Here is a 20,041-nt window from a genome sequence, read left to right as displayed (position 1 = left end):
TATTTTGCGCGCCGTGTCATCGTGTCAGGTTGAAGAGAAAAGCGTATCGAATTCTCTGTTTCCCTGATTCTCAGCAGCCAGAAGATGAAAACGGAACGTTTCCTATGACATGTTCTGCCTATTAGGAGGCCTAACCGTAGATTCTGCTGCTCCCCTTACAGTGATCTAAGAAGTTAAGCCCTCCACTGCTGTTCGTTTAACCCACTGAAAGCCTGATTGGCCTGAATAAGTTGCTAACCTATGCAAGGTTGTGATGAGCTTTAGAGAACAGCAGGGGGTTTATAACAGGATTACAGTAAGCTGTTACTTATTAAAAGATAAGTTCGCCATCGCTTTATGTTGCCATCAACAACTATCATCGCCAGCAAAGCTGCTATTTGTCGGTGTTGTAAATCTCTTCCCATGAGAGGCGGCGAGGCTCCCCTGAGATCATGACCGCCGAGTAATCCGTCTCCCAAGTGTCTGTGTATTTCAACCCAGTTATGGGAGCAAAAATTGTGTTTTTTTTATTATATTTCCCCAAACCAATCGGCGCCCAATCACACGCATGCATCCGAGGATAAATCTAAAAGAAAGATGTCTTTGTCAGCTGAGCGTGGAGTCATTCCCGTCTCAGTGACACCAGTGAAAGGCGCCGCTTTATGTGAAAGCATATTTTGACAACATTATCATGCAGTTTTGATGCTGGCATCAAATCAAACTCTGAGTGGAGGCGATAAAGTCACGAGAGAGTGGAACAGTGAGGAAAAACTTGTGCGGTCTCTGAGACGACGGAGCGCTCGCTCACTGTTCACTCCTCAAAGTCTGTGACATTTTCCTCTGGCTGAGCTGCTTTCTGCTGTGGAGCTGTTGTTTTCAACACAACTGCAGCTAACACCTGTGGGATTTAGGTGAGGCAGCGTCTGAACTGTGAAGTCGAGCAACACAAAAGCTCTTATTAGAAAATAATTCAAAGTTCCAGCAGGTTTTATACCATTGGTGGGGTCGCTTTATGGCTAGAACCTTTTACACTGCATAAAGAGGGAACCCGAAAAGAACATTAATCTGAAGGAGGAAATTACTATAAAGTAGTCAAATTTTGTGCTGGTTTGCGATTCATTTTTTGTGCAATTAAGTAGTTGTGATCCTGTATATAATTAATCTAATTAATCGATTTTAATCACAATTTTTTTAAAGCTTGGAAAGATTTAAGCAAAAATACGATAAACCGATGTCAAACCTGCTAAAATATCCTGAATATCTATAAACAAAGTTTAAAATCTTTGCAAGTATCAAATTCTCTGCAGTGTAAAAGCTATTGAGCGTTTTTACAGTTTTAGAGACGCATCAAGAGTCATTTCACTGCATCATCCTGAGACTTTTCCTTCAGTTTTAGGCGCTTGAGCCAGAACACGGACGTCTCTGAGTTTGTTGAAAGTTGCAAAGTATATGTGATTAAAATTGAACTGTGCAACTCTTTATAATGATGTGCCAAAATAGCTGGACACGCAGCAGAGACGTGTGAAGAAGTGCCGTTATTCCGGAAAGAGAAATGTCTGTTCAGCCACTAAATGCTCCTCTGTCTTAGCGGGTAACCTCAGGCTTTCTCCGCTGTGTGTTTGGTGTTTGGCGGCAACAATTTTTTTTTTTTTTTTTAAAGTGCCTGAACAGAACAGGTTGCAACAAAAAGAAAATCATAAAAAAGCTGAAAGTCTGCACAACAACAGAGGAGTTAGTGATTAAAGCGCTCCTCCATTGTTGGAGTAAAAATAGCAAGTGATCGTGTTTGGAAAGACACAGGAAGTGCTGCACAGGCTTGAATGAAACAATAACTCTCTGCTTAACTGCAGGACAAATCATGACCATATGTTTCATCATTACTTGATGTTTACTGATTGTGAAATGAAAAACGTTCACCTCTGAAGACCCTGCCGCTCAGAAGCACACACTGATTTCATCACGCATTAAGGGAACTGTCACTGCATTGGGATCATTCTGCTTCAGCTCCCTGTCGTATAACAGAGAGTGACTTTTACACATTCTGTTCAACAACGGAGCTCCAGCTAATGCCTGGAAATGGGAAGTTAATTGTTCGGTTAATTGCATATATCTTACATGTGGAAGTGGTTTATAATACGGCGGGTGACATTTTACTGCAGGTAAGCAGACCATGCAGACAGACTTTAAAAATCCTTCTCATTCGCCTCAGAGAACAATGAGCTCCTCCTCAGCTGTCTTCAGGAAACTTTTGAGCAGCAAAATTTAAAAAAGAAAAGGAAAAAAATTATGTTTTTAATCACCTCGTCCAGCAGCAACAACAGATTGATTTCATTCACTCTTTTAAATAAAAGCTAGAGAACCTAACTAGTCCTGAATCCATAAGTTGTGCTGGTAAATTTAGTATTTCCTTTCCATATTTCACTGAATCAGTTGAAGACGTCCATCCTGGATCCAGACCCCCCGCCTGAGTAATTACTGTACAGCGCTTGAGGACGGCTGCATTTACATAATTGATTCTTTTATCACGGCACGTCCCGCTATCTCTCTCATATACAATCTGTTCCGCAGAAAGGATCTAACGCTGGCAGATTTAAAATGTTCATTCTGCTTCCTCCATCTATTCCCTTTTATCTCTTTTCTTCCTCTCTCACGCGGCTGCATCCTCTTTCCTTCTTTATAAATGTTTCTTACTGTTTATCTCTCATTAGTTTTCAGTTGTTGCTTTTTATCTTTTCTTTATTCTTTTCCTTCTATAATGCAAAAACTGAACATAAAAGAGATTTGTTTAAGAAAAAGTGTCTGGTTTTCTATCTTGGAGGAAAAATACTATTAAGAAAGTTTTTTTTATAGCAAAATAAACTTTGTTTTACTGATGAGAATCCTTTGTGCATGTGCAGCAGAGCTGTTGTGACGTAAAGATCATTAATTCAAATGAAGCATTTCTACCACAAATTGATTGACAGATATTTAAAAGGAGAAATACTCAGAAATACAAAAATTTAATGATTTATCACTACATTCGTTCTCTTTCATAAGAAAAAATGCCACACATACAAGTTAAAAACTCAAAAAACAGGATTTTTTTTCATCGAAGGGGGACTTTAACACAAAAAGTTGTTATTATTTGTAGAAAATGTGAAAAAATATGACGATAAACTCCCCAAAGCCCCAAGAATAAAGTATATTGTAATTTTGTTATGTTCTTTTAACGCTTTTTGGGATAAAATATGAGTATTATGAAACAAATCAATGACGCCAGAAAGCGGGGAAACAAATTCTGGCAGGGGGATCATACCCTGGCACAACACTGGTGTAACAAGCCCGTTAGTGACCGTGCTGAATGGATATATTTTATATATCTAACAACCGTTTTAGCTTTTTATTTTTCATCTGGTTAACCTACATGTGAAGGCTGCTGCGCTGAGAAGGTCTTTTGTTTACTTTCAACATTCCACTTGGTGAGACGCTGAAGAGTGGGAATGGATACGTTCCCATGTCTGGAAAAAGATGTTATGGTTGAATGTTGAAGCTAACACAGATGAGGGTTTGCAGGTCTGAAGGAGACCCGTGTCTGAGAGTGGTAAAATGTCGCTAGCATCATAGCTTATAAAGGGTAGCGCATTAAATAAACAATCCTGAGTGAAACGTTCATTGCAAATCCATCACCAGGACTGAGTTTGCTGGATATGATGCCAACCTCTGTTCCCTGACTTCCAAGTCCACTGGAAAGTTGTGTACGCCAGTAGATGTTTGACAACTGAAGGCAACACACCTGTGAGCCATGCTAAAGCTAACGACCGACCGTTACAGAATCAAAGATGGGCGGGGCTTTTATACTGGACCTGCAGAGCATGATGACGTCAAACTTCTAAGACTTACACCAGTTGACCAATCACAAAATTCAACTGCAATACCTTGTTTCAATATGTAGGGGGCAGCACACAGACAGTTTTTGACCATATTTTCAAGCATTAAGCAAGTTTATATTCGATTGTTAAAAATGTGGTAACAACCAACAGACAGCACTTTTAAAGCCCCGTTTACAGAAGATCAACAGCCAAGAAAAGTTGATTTAGTGTTTGGTTACCCTTTAAAGTTATCACATTTTTCACCCAAATTGGCCCCCAGTCTAACATCGAGTTCTTAGGCCCTATCCGAATCCGTCCCTTCTCCCTTCCCTTCATTTGGCCCCCCAAACAGAGAGTTATGGAAACAATGGTCTCATATTTCAGATGTCACTTTCGTCAGTGACATTACCAATAATCGCCACTCCGCTAGCTTTAGCGTGGAGCTTCCAGCGCTTGAATATACATAACATCGGTTTTACAACTTTAAAAGGTCATGCTACAACAAAAATTCATCACTGCTTCAGAGCGCACCTACGTGAAGAGAAGCGCTTCTCACCCAGTATAGCCTATTAGGGGGAGGACTTTGTACCCCTCCGTTCAGAGGGTGGAATTTAAAAAATACATTTCCTGGACACACTTTCACTTAAACGCCCCCTTCAAATGGAGGGGAGGGAGAAGGGAAGAATTCGGATTTGGCCTTAATTTGGCTGCAAAAACTTTGAGAACCCCTGATGTAAATCCTCTAAATCCTAAATTCCTCTTTTCTTTTTAGGCCTGCTAACTACATCTGGGAGAGAAAAGAAGGAGACCTCCCGTCTCTGGCCAGACCCGAAGGAGCTGTCTTGTACTTCTCCATGCTCAACAAATCAGACAACGGCGTCTACGTCTGCCACGCTGACAACGGCATCGGGAAGAGCAGCGGGGAGTACGTGCTTCAGGTGCAAGGTAAGAGACGACGGAGGAGAAATGACGACAGAGGGAGGAGATGCAGCAGGGAGACGGGTTCTTATGTTTCTTCATCACTTTTATTTCTTCTGTTTGCACTTCCATCTTTTTTCTTTTCTGATTTTCTTTCCTTCTGCTTTTGTTGTTTTTTTTTCCTCATCCATGCGCTGTCATAACTGCTTTTGCAAATTCTGGCGCCTCTTTTCCTCCGCTTTACGTGCCCTGTTCGACCAATCCGTGGCCGTTTTCTGTGCTTGGCTCCGCCTCATTTCCCCTCTCCTCCAAAGATCTTACCGAATCAGACTCCACCCCGCCCCCGATGGCTTCTCCAGATTCCTCATCCCTCACACGCTTCTCACTGCCATCATCTTCCACTCCTGACGTTTTTTTTGGTTCGGGCTCTGAATCCACCGACTTCCCGCTCTCGCCTTCATCTACGACCCCCCCCTCAACCACTGTCATTCCAACCACCTCCCTCTCCTTCCTCGCCACCACCACCCTCTCCAACGCCCTCTTCCCCGACATGCCGCTCTCCCCCGAATCCTCCTCATCCTCCCCTAAACCCTTCCTCCCTTCCACTGCGAGCGTCCCTCCTCTCAACGCCACTCCCCCCCTCTCCTCCCCCACACCCCCAGTTTCCGTCCGGCTGGATGGATTTAACACTTTCACAGGTAAAACCAGCCGCACACTTACACAAACACACACTAGTAATGGAGTGGAAAGAGAAAAACCATTAAAGTTACAGCTTTTTTTTATTTTCTCCTTCAATACACAGATTGTGTAGCTGTCACACAAATAGTCGAGGAGTTTGTTTTTATGCTTACACATCTGCAAACACACCCCCCCACACACAAACACACACAGCCTGTGTAAAACTGAAGAAATGATGTGGATTCACTGCTGTTTCATCTTTTTGTTTCTTGTTTTCCTCTTTTCTTTCTACTGAAACTCAAACCTCCAACCCCGACACTCCTTTTCTATTCCTGTCCATCCATCCATCCATCCATCCATCCCCTCCGTCCATCCATCCAAACATTCAACAATTCATCTTCTCATCCTCTTCAGAAGATGATGCAGACAACATCGCAGGTACAGCTTTTCCACCTGTCTGTGTGACTTCTGTCCACCTGTCTGTCTGTCTGTGTCTGTCTGTCTCTTATCTAAAACAGTCTGGAGGCCCTTTGAGTTCCTGAGCGGCGGGATGAATATTTCATCCCGCCGCCCACACAACACATGCAAACAGAAGCACACATGCTCAGACGCCACGCACGCACCTCTGGCTTGTACTCAGAGACAGGCGGGCCGGCGCGACCCCGCGAGGGTGGAAGTAATTTACGGAGTTCTTTATTTCCTGTGTGTGTCTTTGTGTGTGTCTCATTGTGCGGGACGAGGGAGGGGGGTCAGCGCCGGCAGTGTTCTCGGGTCTTGTCTGCCTTCTTTTGATGCTGACAGGAGGATTTATTCGCTCATTCCCATTCTCGCCCCGTCAGCATGCCCTGTCACCTCCACGCTGGCCGGCCAGACTGTGTTTTGAACTTTCCGTGTGTGTCTGTCCGTGTGTGTGTTTCACCATCCCATCATCCTTCTCTGTTCCCTGTCTTCGGTTGGTCGCGGTTAGGCTTCATCACTCCTCTAAGTGGCAGAAGTAATATTTAGTCAGACAAAATTGTCCATTCACTACATCATCTGGCATCCCAGCTGGTTGTAATGTGTTACTCCCATCAGTTTTGTGTACATCTGTTGTCGTGCCGTTGCTGTACTCTGATTGGGTGCACAGGCAAGCAGTTTCTTCCAGTTTGATCCTCGCCCCCATTGATCTGAAGCTTTGTAAAACAAGCCAAATGGAAAGCAGGCTTCTGGATCCGTCATCAGTTTTCTTTAGGGTTTGAAAGCTTTGTGTGTCAGAAAGGATTCTGTGTAACTTTTGGATTGACTTTTAGACTTTATTGATGCCTGAAAAGCAGGGATGACAGAAAGCTGGAGCGGGCCGGAGCAGCATTCCGGTAAAAGAATTGGATCCGGAACGCCGCTCCGGCTAGAAGGAGATCAGATTTCACTGTAGAACACATGACAGAAGCCGCAGTCGCTCTTATCAGAGAAAGAACAAAAAACTGTCACTCAAGCTGAGATCGGGCAGCGTTTGGATGTTTGCTTGTTTTAGTGGCGCGTCGGCCAGTGGATGAGATGCTCTGGATCTCTGTCCCGGTCTGCGCTCTCTTGCTTCCATAACAACAGAAACTCATTCGTCACATATTGACGTTTGGTTAAAGATTCCTCCACACCACTTCCTTTGATGTTCTGGCTGTTCCCATTATATCCTGGGTCCCCAACCTCCGGGCCATAACCGTAACCAGTACTGGAACGCAGAGCGCACCGGTACCTTAGCCCAGGTCCGGCTTGCGTAGCAGTCTACGTACAGTATCGCGTCTGGTATCGATTCTGGTACCGCATCTGATAACGGTTCGGGTCCTGTTCCAGTTTAATAGTACCGGTTTGGGTCTTGGACTAGGTCTGGAACCATGCCCGGTTTGCATCCGGTACCAGTTTGGGTCTTGCACTAAGTCTGATAGCAGTTTGGTCCTGTATCCCGTCTGGTACCAGTTCGGGTCCAGTGCCAGGTTAGGGGACCTGTACCGGCCGCATCCGGTACCACATCCCAAAGGTTTCGGAGTCTCGATTTTATGAACAGCCAGCCGTCAAAAGTTGGGTACTTGTTGGGTACTTATTGGGTACTTATTGGGCACTTATTGGGTACTTGTTGGGTACTTATTGGGTACTTATTGGGTACTTATTGGGTACTTGTTGGGTACTTGTTGGATACTTGTTGGATACTTGTTGGGTACTTGTTGGATACTTGTTGGATACTTGTTGGGAACTTGTTGGATACTTGTTGGGAACTTGTTGGGTACTTGTTGGGTACTTGTTGGATACTTGTTGGATACTTGTTGGGAACTTGTTGGGTACTTGTTGGGTACTTGTTGGATACTTGTTGGATACTTGTTGGATACTTGTTGGATACTTGTTGGGTACTTGTTGGATACTTGTAGGATACTTGTTGGATACTTGTTGGGTACTTGTTGGATACTTGTTGGGAACTTGTTGGGTACTTGTTGGGGACAACCAAGACGTCAGCAAGTGACGACTCGGGAATGAGATCTAAAAGAAGAAACAAAATGTCCGTAAACAATTTCAATGCTCATGCACGTGCACATGCAACATTTAGAACATTTAGAGAAAAATGGATCAGATGTTTAAGAGGAAGATCCAAAGTGAGGATGAAGATGTGCCGACTAAACCCTCTAAAGGAGAGGATGAAGAAGACACAAGGGGAGATGAAAGAGGCATAGAAAATGTCACTGAGACGCCAGGACCATCACGCACAGGTGACTTTTCTCTGTTGCCAGATTCGTCTTTAATCTGGACAAAAGAACAAAATGAATGGATCTTTGACGGTCTCATCTGGTGGGGTGGGGGGTGGGGGGCCCACATGGGGGGGCTCATAGTACCAGCAAAACCAAAAATCTACTCTCACCCCTGCTGAAAAAACTAAATAAAAGCTGCATTAAATGGATGTAGACAGAGAGAAATGTTATAATTAGGATTATGAAGAGGACGAAGTTAAGGAAAAGTATTGGTGGAATTTAAAGAATCCTGTTTTTTAATCTTTATATGATGTATTTTTCATTTTAACCTCGTCTTGACAAACAAGACAAACCCTTTCTATCATAAGAAAGAAAAACAATTTAAAGAAAAGCTAAAACGAGAGGAATTTTAGTTGTTTTTAAAATAAATTTCCATACTTCTAACTATATATTTTTATTTACACACTAATTAAAACAAGTTTGACGACATCATTTTAGAGGACAAGTTACAAACCAAACATGAAAACGTGTTTTTAACATGTCATAATTAGTGCCGTCATGCGATTCATTTTTGCAATGAATTAATCATGACCTGTCATTAATTAATCTGTTTTTAATCCAATGTAATAAATGCTGTGAAAAGCCTCATTATGAGATATTTTCATTTAAATTTGCGACATTTTAGCAGAGGGAAAGATCCAAATGCAATTTAAAAGGGGCTTAATGAAGTTTTCCTATTATAATAGACGTTCAACCTTTACTTTTATCCCACCATGGGGGACTATTTTCAATTTCCAACAATTGAAAAAAAAAAAACACCAGAACAAAGCATCAGATCCAGAGTGCTCTAATTTAACACATGAGGAAATTGGAACACTTTTCTGAGCAAGTGGCATTCGCAGGAATTCATAGAATGTTGCACAAATTGCTCACTTTGGTTTTACTGTATTTCTTGCAGAGGATTCCCATAGAAGCGAGCATGTACAAATGAAGGAGAGTATTGACGATTACATGTGTAATTAGGATGACACGTCCTCTTTGCACAACACATGTTCTTTGTCTGTTGCAACGTTTGTGAAAGCGAATGACAGAAGGCTTTGAGTGCTGCACAAACGTCCAACAGTCGACATAAATAAAAGCTACTCAAGTGTGTTTTTTAGTGAGCGAAATCTTTTATATTTGCTTCTTAAAAATGAAAATTAAACCAGAAGTTCATCTGTGACAGAAAGAAGTCAGCAACTCAAATGTTAGAATAACCTTTTTGATGCTCACCAGAGAACGACTTTTACAACTGTTACTTTAAATTTTGTCTTTCTCCTGAAATGTTTTCTTTGTTAAAGTGTGCATTTAAGGATCTTAAAAGACCAAAAAGTTTTAGATAATGGAATAATAATTTCAGACATTTTAGATTTGTCGGATTTAAAAACTGATTATTTATTCAGAAATGTGATATTTTCTTTTTATAAATTGCAACTGTAAATTGGAAATCTGTAACCATGAAATAAAAGCAGCTATTAAGTCAATTTATTAAAACTGTTCAAATTGAACAAACTCGTTAATAAAGTGAAAAAATACTTTAGATTGATCTAAGCTGTCTTCTATACTGTACATTAGTAGATTAAACTACACTGAAGTTATTCGAGTTACTGTTGTCTTTCTATAAGCTAGAATCAGTCGGATATTCTCATCTGATCCCAACAAGATTGTTCCTACTGGATATTTTCTCTTTTTCTGACCATTCTCTGTAAACCTAGAGATGGTTGTGGTTTAAAAACCTGGTAGATCTGTCAGGCTATGGTGTGCGGACACAAATGCAGTTCAGCCAGCAGCTCCAAAGTCTAATAATAAAAGTCTTTAATAACAAAAAACAAAAACCAAGGAAGAGCAAAATGCTGAAAAACTGAAGCAAAGGCAAAGTCCATAAATCAGCCAAGGCCAAAATCCAAAACCGCAATACACAAGACCAAAAAACCTGGCAAGGGAGACCAGAGCTGGTGCTTAGGGCAACAAAACAAACCTGCAAGGAAGTGATGGGAGGAAGCCATTAAATACAGAAAATGGAGGAAAAAAAACAATAGGACACAGGTGAAACTCATGAAGGAGGCGTGGCGATCAGCCCAGGGGAATCACATGACAACATCAGTATTTTCTGAAATAAATGCCATGTTCAAAGTCACTTTATTTACCTTTCTTCCTCATTCTGATGTTCAGTTTGATCAGTCTTGACCATGTGTGCATGTCTAAATGCACTGATTGAACAGGTGACCAGTCAGTGAACAGACTGACCCTCCAAAAACAGACACATTTTCAATAACGAGGCAAAGAAAAGAGGCGAGTCTGCTCTGAATGTGGGAGCTTGGTGCTGCTGATTCCACTTTCAAAACACAACGCTTTGAAATTCATGGAGGAGCACCGTAGAAAAAAGGACCGAAATGACCGCTGTCGGGGCAGAAACTTCTCTGACTGGCGGCTTCAGGGGTCCTTCAGCGGGACTCGCTCTGCAACCTGTGCAACCCTCTGCAAGTCAGACACAAACAGTTTTCAATGGAGGGTGATGAAATGACCTCCTTTATTCCGCCTGTCTGTTTCTCGTCTTCTGCATCCCTTTCTTTTCCTCCTGAAGAATTGCTGCTGGAAATATTGTACACTACCCTTGACTCCTCTGCACTTTTCTTTGTGCCTCGTCTCTGTCACTCTCTCTTGTTCTCACTGTTTCTCTGGCCTTTCATCACCCAGCCTCCATTTCCATCACCCACCACCCTTTCCCTCCTTTCTACTGTTAATCATCGTTTCTTTTCTCATTTTTATTTATTTGATGTTTCTTCTTCATCGATTTCTCCTCCACTCCCTTCCCCTCTTCATGTTTTATGGCCCTCCGCTCTACGGTCCTGACCTGTCCTCTCTCTCTCTGCCTTCCTTCTTCCGAAGACCCCACAGCCATGTCGACGTCCTCGGGAGTGGACCACGCTGTGATCGGAGGGGTGGTGGCTGTTATAGTCTTCATCCTGCTTTGCCTGCTCATTGTCTTTGGCAGATACCTCATCAGACACAAAGGTAGACAGCCGGATAAAACAGCACGCACACATGGAGACACAGACTGGACCTCATAAAAGAGCAAAAACAGACACTTTCATGACAGACTGCAGCATTTCTCTTAAAAACTAGACTTCTTTATCATCTGTTATTCGATTTTGGTTCCATAAACTTCTAGATTTCCCAGCTCATCCCTCTAACAGCAGCACACTTGTGAAGCCAAATGCCGGATTTGGATCCATATGATTGAATCTTAAGAGCTTCCTGTCAAGAAAGATGATTAACTTACTGACTTGCTAATGTTGCTTTATCTCTTGAGTCTTTCTCAGGTTTCAAAGTGTACATTTTTCCAAACAAAAAAAAGCAACCATCACTCTAACGCATGCATTCACAGCTAATGGGAGGAAGCTGAGAGTAGCATTTCACTGCTTACATAGATAGGACAGCTGATAAAACAATTATTAGATTTATTTTAATGTTATTGTTGCTGCACAACTTTACAGTATCTAAAACGACTTTGAGAAGTGGGAAATTCTTAAGTTAGTCACTTACAAAAACTGCAGATTTATATTAACTTTTATGGGATTTTTTGTCCTGTAAATAATTGACAAAATTAGGCAAAAAGTTTGATTTTTTTTTTGCTTGAGCGCACATTACTTGGTTGTACTTACAACCATATAAAATATACATTTAACATTTCAACACTTATATGTCCAAAATGAAATTTTTCCTCTTATTTTTTACACATACATTGTAAAAAATGGAAACATAAAATGAAACAAAAAGCTCTGTAATTTATTACATTTCAAAATATTCGTTTTTATCAAATTCAATTTCTGAGTTAAGTAAGCTATCAACCAAAAAATGTAATTTGATTGAAAATATACATTTTAAATGTAAAGAATTACAGAACTTTTGTTAATTGATCCAATGGTTCACATTTTTAGTGTATCTTATTCTTCCAACTCAAGAAGAGAGAGGGGGGGGGGATGAAGGAAAACTGAATGATGCAGCAAGACATGTTGCTGGTCAAACGTCTAAATGACTTTGTTGTTAACTACATTGAAAAAAATAAAACATTGAATCAATTAACAATTTTCATCAAGATAAAATATTGAGTCGATGGTTTACTTAACTCAAAAATGTAATTTGATAAACCAAAACTTTTAAACGTAACAAATTACAGAACTACGGAAGCCGAGAATGTCCTGTCCTTCTTTAAAAAAAAAAAAAAATGTTTTAACCAGAAAACAAAGTTAATTTTCTCGTTATAAAAAGATAACGAAGAACCTCTCCCCTCTCCCACAGAGACACAGAGACTTTACCTGATTTAAGTCTCTTTATTTTGTGGTTTACAACAAAAACAGTAGAAGAAAACACTCCACAAAAGTTGTTTTTTTGTATTTATGAGTGGATCTATGCTCTTTAAATGTCTTAATTCCGTCTCATGCACCAGTCCCCTCCCTTTATTTTCTTAAAACCCCCTATGACAGACCGGTTGATTGACAGCACCAGTGCTGCTGAGCCTTTCTGCATGGTATGTTCAATAAGCTCCGGACATCAGAACCAAAACAAAGCAGTTTATTAGAGAGAATGTCAAACACCAGAAGTGATCCATAAAAAAATTCTTTTGACTTTTTTTTCTGAAAATCTGCTTTGTTTTGCAGCGGTTTGTATAAACTTGACAAAAGCATAATTGTGGACTGAGTTGGGCCTAGTGGCTGTTTGGGTTCGCTAACGTCCGGAGTTCAGTGAACGCACCACCAGATTATTGTCGGGCCTCAATTCTGTCAATCATCCCGTATGTTCGGAGGTTTAAGGGGAATAAAGGGAGGAGGGCTGGTGCATGAGACGGAATGAAGGCGTTTGAGGAGCGGAAACCCACTAATAAATCAAAAATAGACTCAAAAAACACTTTTGTGGAAAGTTTTTTTCTACTGTTTTTGTTGTTAACCACAAAATATAGAGACTTAAAACAGGTAAAGTCTCGGCATCTCTGTGTGAGAAAGGAAGAGGTTCTTCGTTATCTTTCTATAACGAGAAAATGAACTTTCTTTTCTGGTTGTAACAAGAAAAAGATTAAAAAAAAAAAAAAAAAAGGTCAGGACATTTTTGGCCTCCGTAATTTTGTAATTTGCTACATTTAAAGTTTTCTGTCTTAGCGTCTCAGTGTGGGAAAGGGAGAGGGGAACGCTGCATTCTTCGTTCTTCATCATCTCGTTATCACGAGAAAACAAACTTTGTTTTCTCAGTATAACGAGTTATTATCTTGTTATAACAAGATATTATCTTGTTTACGAGAAAACGAGTAAATAATTTATTATAATAAGAAATGAACTTTGTTTTCTCGTCATAACAAGATCTTCTCTCGTTTTCTCGTTAGGTAGATAATAGCTTGTTATAACGAGGTCATAACTTACAACTCAATTTTTATGTTTTTTGATATAACGAGATATTATTTTGTTTTCTCGAGAAAGAGAACTTTACTTTCTCATCATAACGAGTTATTATCTCGTTAACGAGATAATAACTCCTTATAATGAGAAATTAACTTCATTTTCTCATTATAACGAGTTATTTTCTCGATAAGGAGAAAGTATCTTGTTATAACGAAATAATGACTTATAACTTGATATAGCAAAAAAATAAGTTTTTGTTATCATCATAACAAGCTACTATCTTGTTTTTTCTGGAGGAAACGAACCTTGTTTTCTCAACATAATGAGTTATTTTGTAGTTTTCTCGTTAATGAGAAAATATCTTGTTATAACGAGATTATAACTTACAACTCGATACAGCAAGAAAAATACTTTTTTTCCATCGTTATAATGAGCTATTATCTCATTTTCTCAAGAAAACAAACTTTGTTTTCTCATCATAATTAGGTTATTATCTTGTTTTCTCGTTAATGAGATAATATCTTGTTGTTATGAGATAACTCATTATAACGAGAAAACAAAGTTCGTTTCCTCGTTATAACGAGTTATTATCTCATTTTCTCATTATAACCAGATATTATCAGATATTATCTGGTTATAATAGGAAAACAATAAAAAAATAGTCGGGCTGACCACTTTGGCTTCCGTACAGAACCTTTGTTAACTGATTCAATGTTTACAGTTTAGTCAAAGAAAAATCCCTCTCTATTCTCACTACATTTCTTCTCTTTGTTTTCCTACTAACTCTGTCCTCGCTGCATCTTATTGACACACCTGATTCAGGTGATTCAGCAGAACTTGAGGGTCACAGTTTGACCTTCACTCAAAAAGTGAAACATTGTATCAATTGATAAAAGTTCTGTAATTTGTTACATTTAAAAAATTATAGTTTTTATCTAAATAAGTTGAGTAAACCAGTTTTAATTTGATGAAAACTAAAAAAAATATGTTTAAAATTTTTAAATTACATAACATTTTTTCTGTTTTTTACTAGTTTAAAATGACAAAAAAACATATTTTTCACAAATAAAACTGTGGGGGTTTATGACACGTAAAACGCTGACACTCTAATGTTAAAATAAAAAAATAAATATCTTAGATGTGAATTGATGTTACAAACATATTTTTCTGTCCTGCTAGTTAAAGAAACCCCTGACGGGTTGTTGTGACCTGTGTGGAATCACTCACAATGGCCTTTCACCTCCACAGTTTTTTGCTCCTCTTTGAACAGGAACCAACACACACAATCTGTCCCTCCTTTCACAGACTTCCTGTTTGTTTTTGAAATTCTTTTGAAACATTTTTTGTTTTTTAAGCACAGGAAGGGCTGGCCTCACAGCACACGTCTGCCTTCCATCACATTTACACAGCAGTCAGATGGAAAAGAGGATCAAAGGGGTCAGCTGCTGCTTGTGGGTCCTGAAATGAAACCTGGAGCCAAGAGAGGCTGGATTTCTTTTTTTACACTCATTCTTAACAAAAAATCTTTAACATACTATGACTTTTCAGTTGTTAACAGGATCATTCCAGTAGATTTTGAGTGAGCCGCTTTTCTCCTCCAAAATCTACTGGAATGATCCTGTCAACAATTTAAAAAATAGTGTCAATTAAAGAACATAAACACTTTTAAAGGTTTCAAACCTGCTTTTATTATTTTAACTGGCTGGACAGTGATGTGATGGTTCGCACTCACCTCACAGCTGGAAGTTTAAACCCCAGCGGGTCTTCTCTGTGTGGAGTTTGCATGTTCTCCTCCTGCATGTGTGTGACGCTCTGCTTTCATCCTCTGAAAACACACTTCAAAGCTTCATTGATGACTTTTAAGTGGTCCTTTAGCTGTGCACAAAAGTGTAGCCCTTTGATGGGCGAGCACACTGTCCAGGGTGAACCCCACCTTTGCCCTGGTGTAGCTGGGATAGGCTCCAGCAACCGCCCTGACCCAGGACAAAAGCAGGAGGAGAAGATGGACGGATGTTTTTGGATGATCTGGTCCTCTGTTGGGCTTTATCTGCTTCTTTAAAGTCATCTTTTGATCTGATGTAAAAACAAAACTTTTTGTTATGATAATACGGTGGCCCTGAAGGGCCACTCACAACAACAAATCACTCAACCCAAAAATGTTTTAAAGATCAAATATTTAAAAAACAGTATTAAAAAATATTTTACAAAAATCCTAGAAACCAAATTGTAAAAAACAAAACCAAAAAAATATTTTTGCAAAGGAAAAGTTGTTTCCAGAAAACCAAATAAAATGTTAAAAGACTATTAGAGAAGGTCGGGACTGTGGGACGTTGTTGATTGGATGATGATACCCAGTATCACTTCATGACAAATAACTTTAAGTGGAAGTGATGGAGAAATATCATCATCCAATCATCAGTATTGCATAATAACTATTTTTTCTGGTTTTCTTTTTTTTTTGGTTTACATTTTGTTTTTATTTCTGTAAAGCTTTTGCTTTATGAATTTTTTTTTTCCATAAAATGTATATATTTATTTGTCCATCAGTCATCAATGTCCCATAGTACCTCCCTTATCTTGTTACTCATTGTGTTTCATTTATTAACAAAATATTTAATTGTTAAGGTGATATTTAAAGTCCCCCTCTGACATTTTTTTTTTTAATTTAAAAAATGTTCCCAGCAGTGTTTTAATTATGATCATGAAGTTTTTAACCAAAATTCCTCAACCTAAATGTCGTATGGTTCTGATCCGGATGTCAGCTGGACGAGGAAGTGAAGATCTTCATGGACAGAACTTCCTCCAAAATCCTGATTCTTTCTCCTTCCAGTTCACCAAAGACTCTTTTAGCTAATTCTCCAATGTTTATTGACTGTGATCAATACATTCAATCATTGGTTTCTCAGAGTTCTTGATAAAATAATCAAAGCTAACATCAAAATGCTCTTTCATTGATTTACAATCCTTTCCAACTGCGGTCAAATGAGCCGCCGTTCACATTTCCGTGGTCACATCAAGAAGCTCCGTGGAGTCTGGTGGAGATTTTCCAGCGTTCTCAGTCCTGCTACCGTAAGTATTGGATGAAACTCACACCAAAAATCCAGTGATGCTGATTTGACCACAGAAATGTGAACGGCGGCTCATTTGACTGCAGTCAATGTGAAGATACCATCTTCTCTTCTCCAGAACCTGAACTAGACACTAGGAACAGATGAGGGTTTAGTGCATGTGCAGCAGAGCTGTTGATGGAAAGAAGATCATTCATTCAAACAGAGTCTGTCCAAGACAGTTTGATTGATTTAAATGGAGAAATACTCGGAAATGTAAAAACTAAATGATTCCTTATTACATTTGTTCTCTTTCAGAAGAAAAATGACACACAGACATGTTAGAAACTCAACAAACTAATTTTCATCAGAGGGGGACTTTAACACTTCCACAGGTTCACTTTAATGCATCCACTCCCTGTTCTGTCTGTCTCTTGCTCACTGGTGCTTCTCGTGCCACAGGGACTTATCTGACCCACGAAGCCAAGGGCTCGGACGACGCCCCCGACGCCGACACGGCCATCATCAACGCAGAGGGAGGCCACTCCGGAGCGGACGACAAGAAGGAGTACTTCATCTAGTCAGAGGAGGAAAAGAGACGAGGAGGAAGTGCTGGAGCAGCAGAGGAGAAGGGCGGAGTGAAGGAAAGAAACAAACCGCCATTTGTTTTCGCTTCGGTTCTTCACTCTGTCAGAGGGACGCTGGGAGGGGAGGGAACTGTGGGTGGGATCCAGAGATTCAACGCCCCTCTTTGGTTTGACACAGGGAAGAGAGAATTTGCACTGACATTCGGATGAACTGAAGTTACCCACTAAAACACACAAATTTTGAGAGAAAAAAACGTGTTTGAATGCTTGTAGTCGCTCAGATGAACAAACCCGACTTGATTTTGACTCATTCACACATCCTCACACAAGCGTCCTTCTCTTACGTGCTGCGAAAACAGAAATTGTAAGTCACATTCCGACATTTCCTCAGAATCTTTCCGTTCTTCAGCCTCCACGCTTCGTTTTCCTCCACGTTTCATCCCAATCCTGCCTAAACTCCAATTTTGACCGACAAACAAACCTTTAATACTCGATTTTACCACGGGACTTTTCCTCTCCTAAAAACGTCCAACACTCGTGCAGAAACAGCATTCCCACCTTGTGCAGCCAAGCCAAGGCTCTCCGGTATACATATGAATATATACTTATATATATATACATAGAATTATATAGCATTCTTTTTACTTGATGACAAATGTTTGGTGTGCTGTAAATACACACTGTCTCTCTTTCATTCATTCTGTTACTGACAGCAGTAACGTATATACTCAAAAAAGCCTGCCTGTTTTTATGACATGCGTGGAAATACAGAAAAGTATCCATATCTGGGGGAAAAATGTACAAATAACAACTCTGATGTTGCGATGAAAACTAACCTTATCTGCAAATATTTGTAATGAATGAAGGATTTCTTTTGATTTGCCCTTTTTCGGGGAGATTTTGTTCGGTGTTACTGTCAGTGTTCCCGGTTTACAGTGTCCGATGGGTTTTCTGTCACAACCTGATTTCAAATGTGTGTTGATTTTGTGGGGCTTGATCCTGAGACTCGTCAAACATGAAACTGTAGCAGGAGCTCGAAGGACACAAGCTCTGAAAGTTGGAGTTTAACTTTCACCTTCACCGCTTTTCTGCCCGGCAACAGACCTGGCGCTGAATTCGCTGAGTCGTGACATCATCATCTCTACTAAGCCGCCGCTTTAGGACAGGAAATGTTTTCCCATTTTCCCGCTCAAGGTCAGACAGGATTCTACCAAACATTGTGGGGTAGAAACAAAATGAAATTGTAGCTATAAAACTCATTCACCAGCTTAACAAAAGATTTGCTTATAGAAATGTTTTTTCGGAGTTGGGAGCCCGCCTTCTCAGTGCCATCTCCATTTGGTTGCTGGAATTGATTGCAATCTAACTAAGAGGTACTGGATGGTGGAGCGTGCACGGGCCAAGGTTTGGCTTGGCAGGCATTGTTCCCAGTCTGCAGAAAGTCATTTAGGAGCCTAAATGCCCTCTCCTCTCCTCCCCTCTCCTCTTCTTCCCGTCCGCCTCTTTCCATAGTTTAATCAATCAGCCCGTCTGCGTCCCCATCCACCTTCACCCTTTTCCTCCGTCTCCAATCGATGTGGACTCTCCTCGCCCGTCTTTGTTTGTTTAGGATTTAGCATCTGTGGATGTTAGCTGATGGAGCTCGTGAAGGAATCCCTTCACCCCTGTCAGTCCTGCTCTACTGGGATCATTTTTCCTACGATCGTCCCAGCTGATCAGGGATTCTGTTCCTTAACTGCTACCTGCTGCTTTGAAAACAAGTGGTGCAGCGAGAAAGGTTCTGATCCAGACGGATTCCGATCTGGGATCTGAAGTTGGGTCAGCTGCTTTCCCTCTGTCTTTGGGTTTAGACTGCTACCTTCCAGCTGCTGCCTGGATTACATGACGGCTAATTCCCAGCCAACAAGGCTGAGCGGGCCCGTATGGTTCAAAAGTGGCAGAAAATGTCCCCGATTGGGTTTGTCTGCAGTGTCTGTGGTGACCCCACCTGTGTTTGCCACATTGACTTAAGTGGACACTCAGTGGGTAGGCTCGCTAAGCTAGCCAGCCGCCCAGTGAACAGTGGAGCTAGCTAGCTCGATACACCCGAGCTCACAACCTCAGAGCTTGCAACAGGGGAGCTTGTTAGCTTGATACAGCAGAACTCGCTAGCTCAGTACAGCGGAGCTCGCTAGTTCACTATAGTAAAGCTTGCTAGCATGCTATGCGTCCACTGGGAGGCTGGCTAGCATAGCGAACCAACCCACTGAGTTTCTACTTAAACCAAACACGGTGGGACCACCAAAGAAACTGCACACAAACCCATTCAGGGCCACATTTCTGCCCACTTCTAAACCATATGCCCCCCAACCCGACCTTGATGGGTGGGTGGCTAGAGATGATGTAGACCAGGGGTGGGCAATCTACATGCGACCCGTCAAACTATTTACTCTGGCCCGTCAAATGCGAATAAATTATAATAATAATCCTTATTTGTTTTTTTTCCTATAATTGTCCTGTTTCCCTGTAGACGGTGCACTATAAGTACATTGACCTTTGATCAGGAAGTTATCATCATTTCTGAGCTATTGAAAGAATTGCCTTTTTTTACATTCAGGTGTGTTTTCACAGTCCTTTTCCAGTCACTCCAACTCCACATGAACGCAGCAGTTGTTTTCCCTGAAGAACATCAAACCATTTCTGCAATTGGTACTAAAATGAGAACTAAAGTCAGAGTTTTGAAATAAAATGTTCTATTTAAGTTCAAAATCAAAACGTCTTTTCATCCAGATTTGATGTTATTCCTCTTCTCTTGTGAGGTGGATTACCAAAACATCCCACGGTCCTGATCCGGCCCTTCTG

The 20,041-nt window shown here is 40.6% G+C and overlaps 1 protein-coding gene across 2 annotated transcripts in view; it reads left to right on the top strand.

Annotated features, from left to right (window-relative positions):
• The window catches only part of cadm3 (cell adhesion molecule 3), a gene marked incomplete in the record, with an annotated part of 145,876 nt that overhangs the window by 124,251 nt on the left and 1,584 nt on the right, over positions 1 to 20,041 (top strand). Inside the window, 4 exon segments of one of the 2 annotated variants that reach the window (XM_024279394.2) lie at positions 4,600 to 4,772; positions 5,841 to 5,861; positions 11,063 to 11,188; positions 17,076 to 20,041. In XM_024279394.2, the coding sequence (XP_024135162.1) occupies positions 4,600 to 4,772; positions 5,841 to 5,861; positions 11,063 to 11,188; positions 17,076 to 17,194 (439 nt within the window). 2 annotated transcript variants of the gene reach the window in all.

Source organism: Oryzias melastigma, linkage group LG17 (genome assembly GCF_002922805.2).
Source record: "Oryzias melastigma strain HK-1 linkage group LG17, ASM292280v2, whole genome shotgun sequence".
NCBI classification, from domain to species: domain Eukaryota; kingdom Metazoa; phylum Chordata; class Actinopteri; order Beloniformes; family Adrianichthyidae; genus Oryzias; species Oryzias melastigma.
The sequence above is the reverse complement of the archived record's forward strand: the minus strand, read 5'-3'. Positions and strand labels throughout refer to the sequence as shown.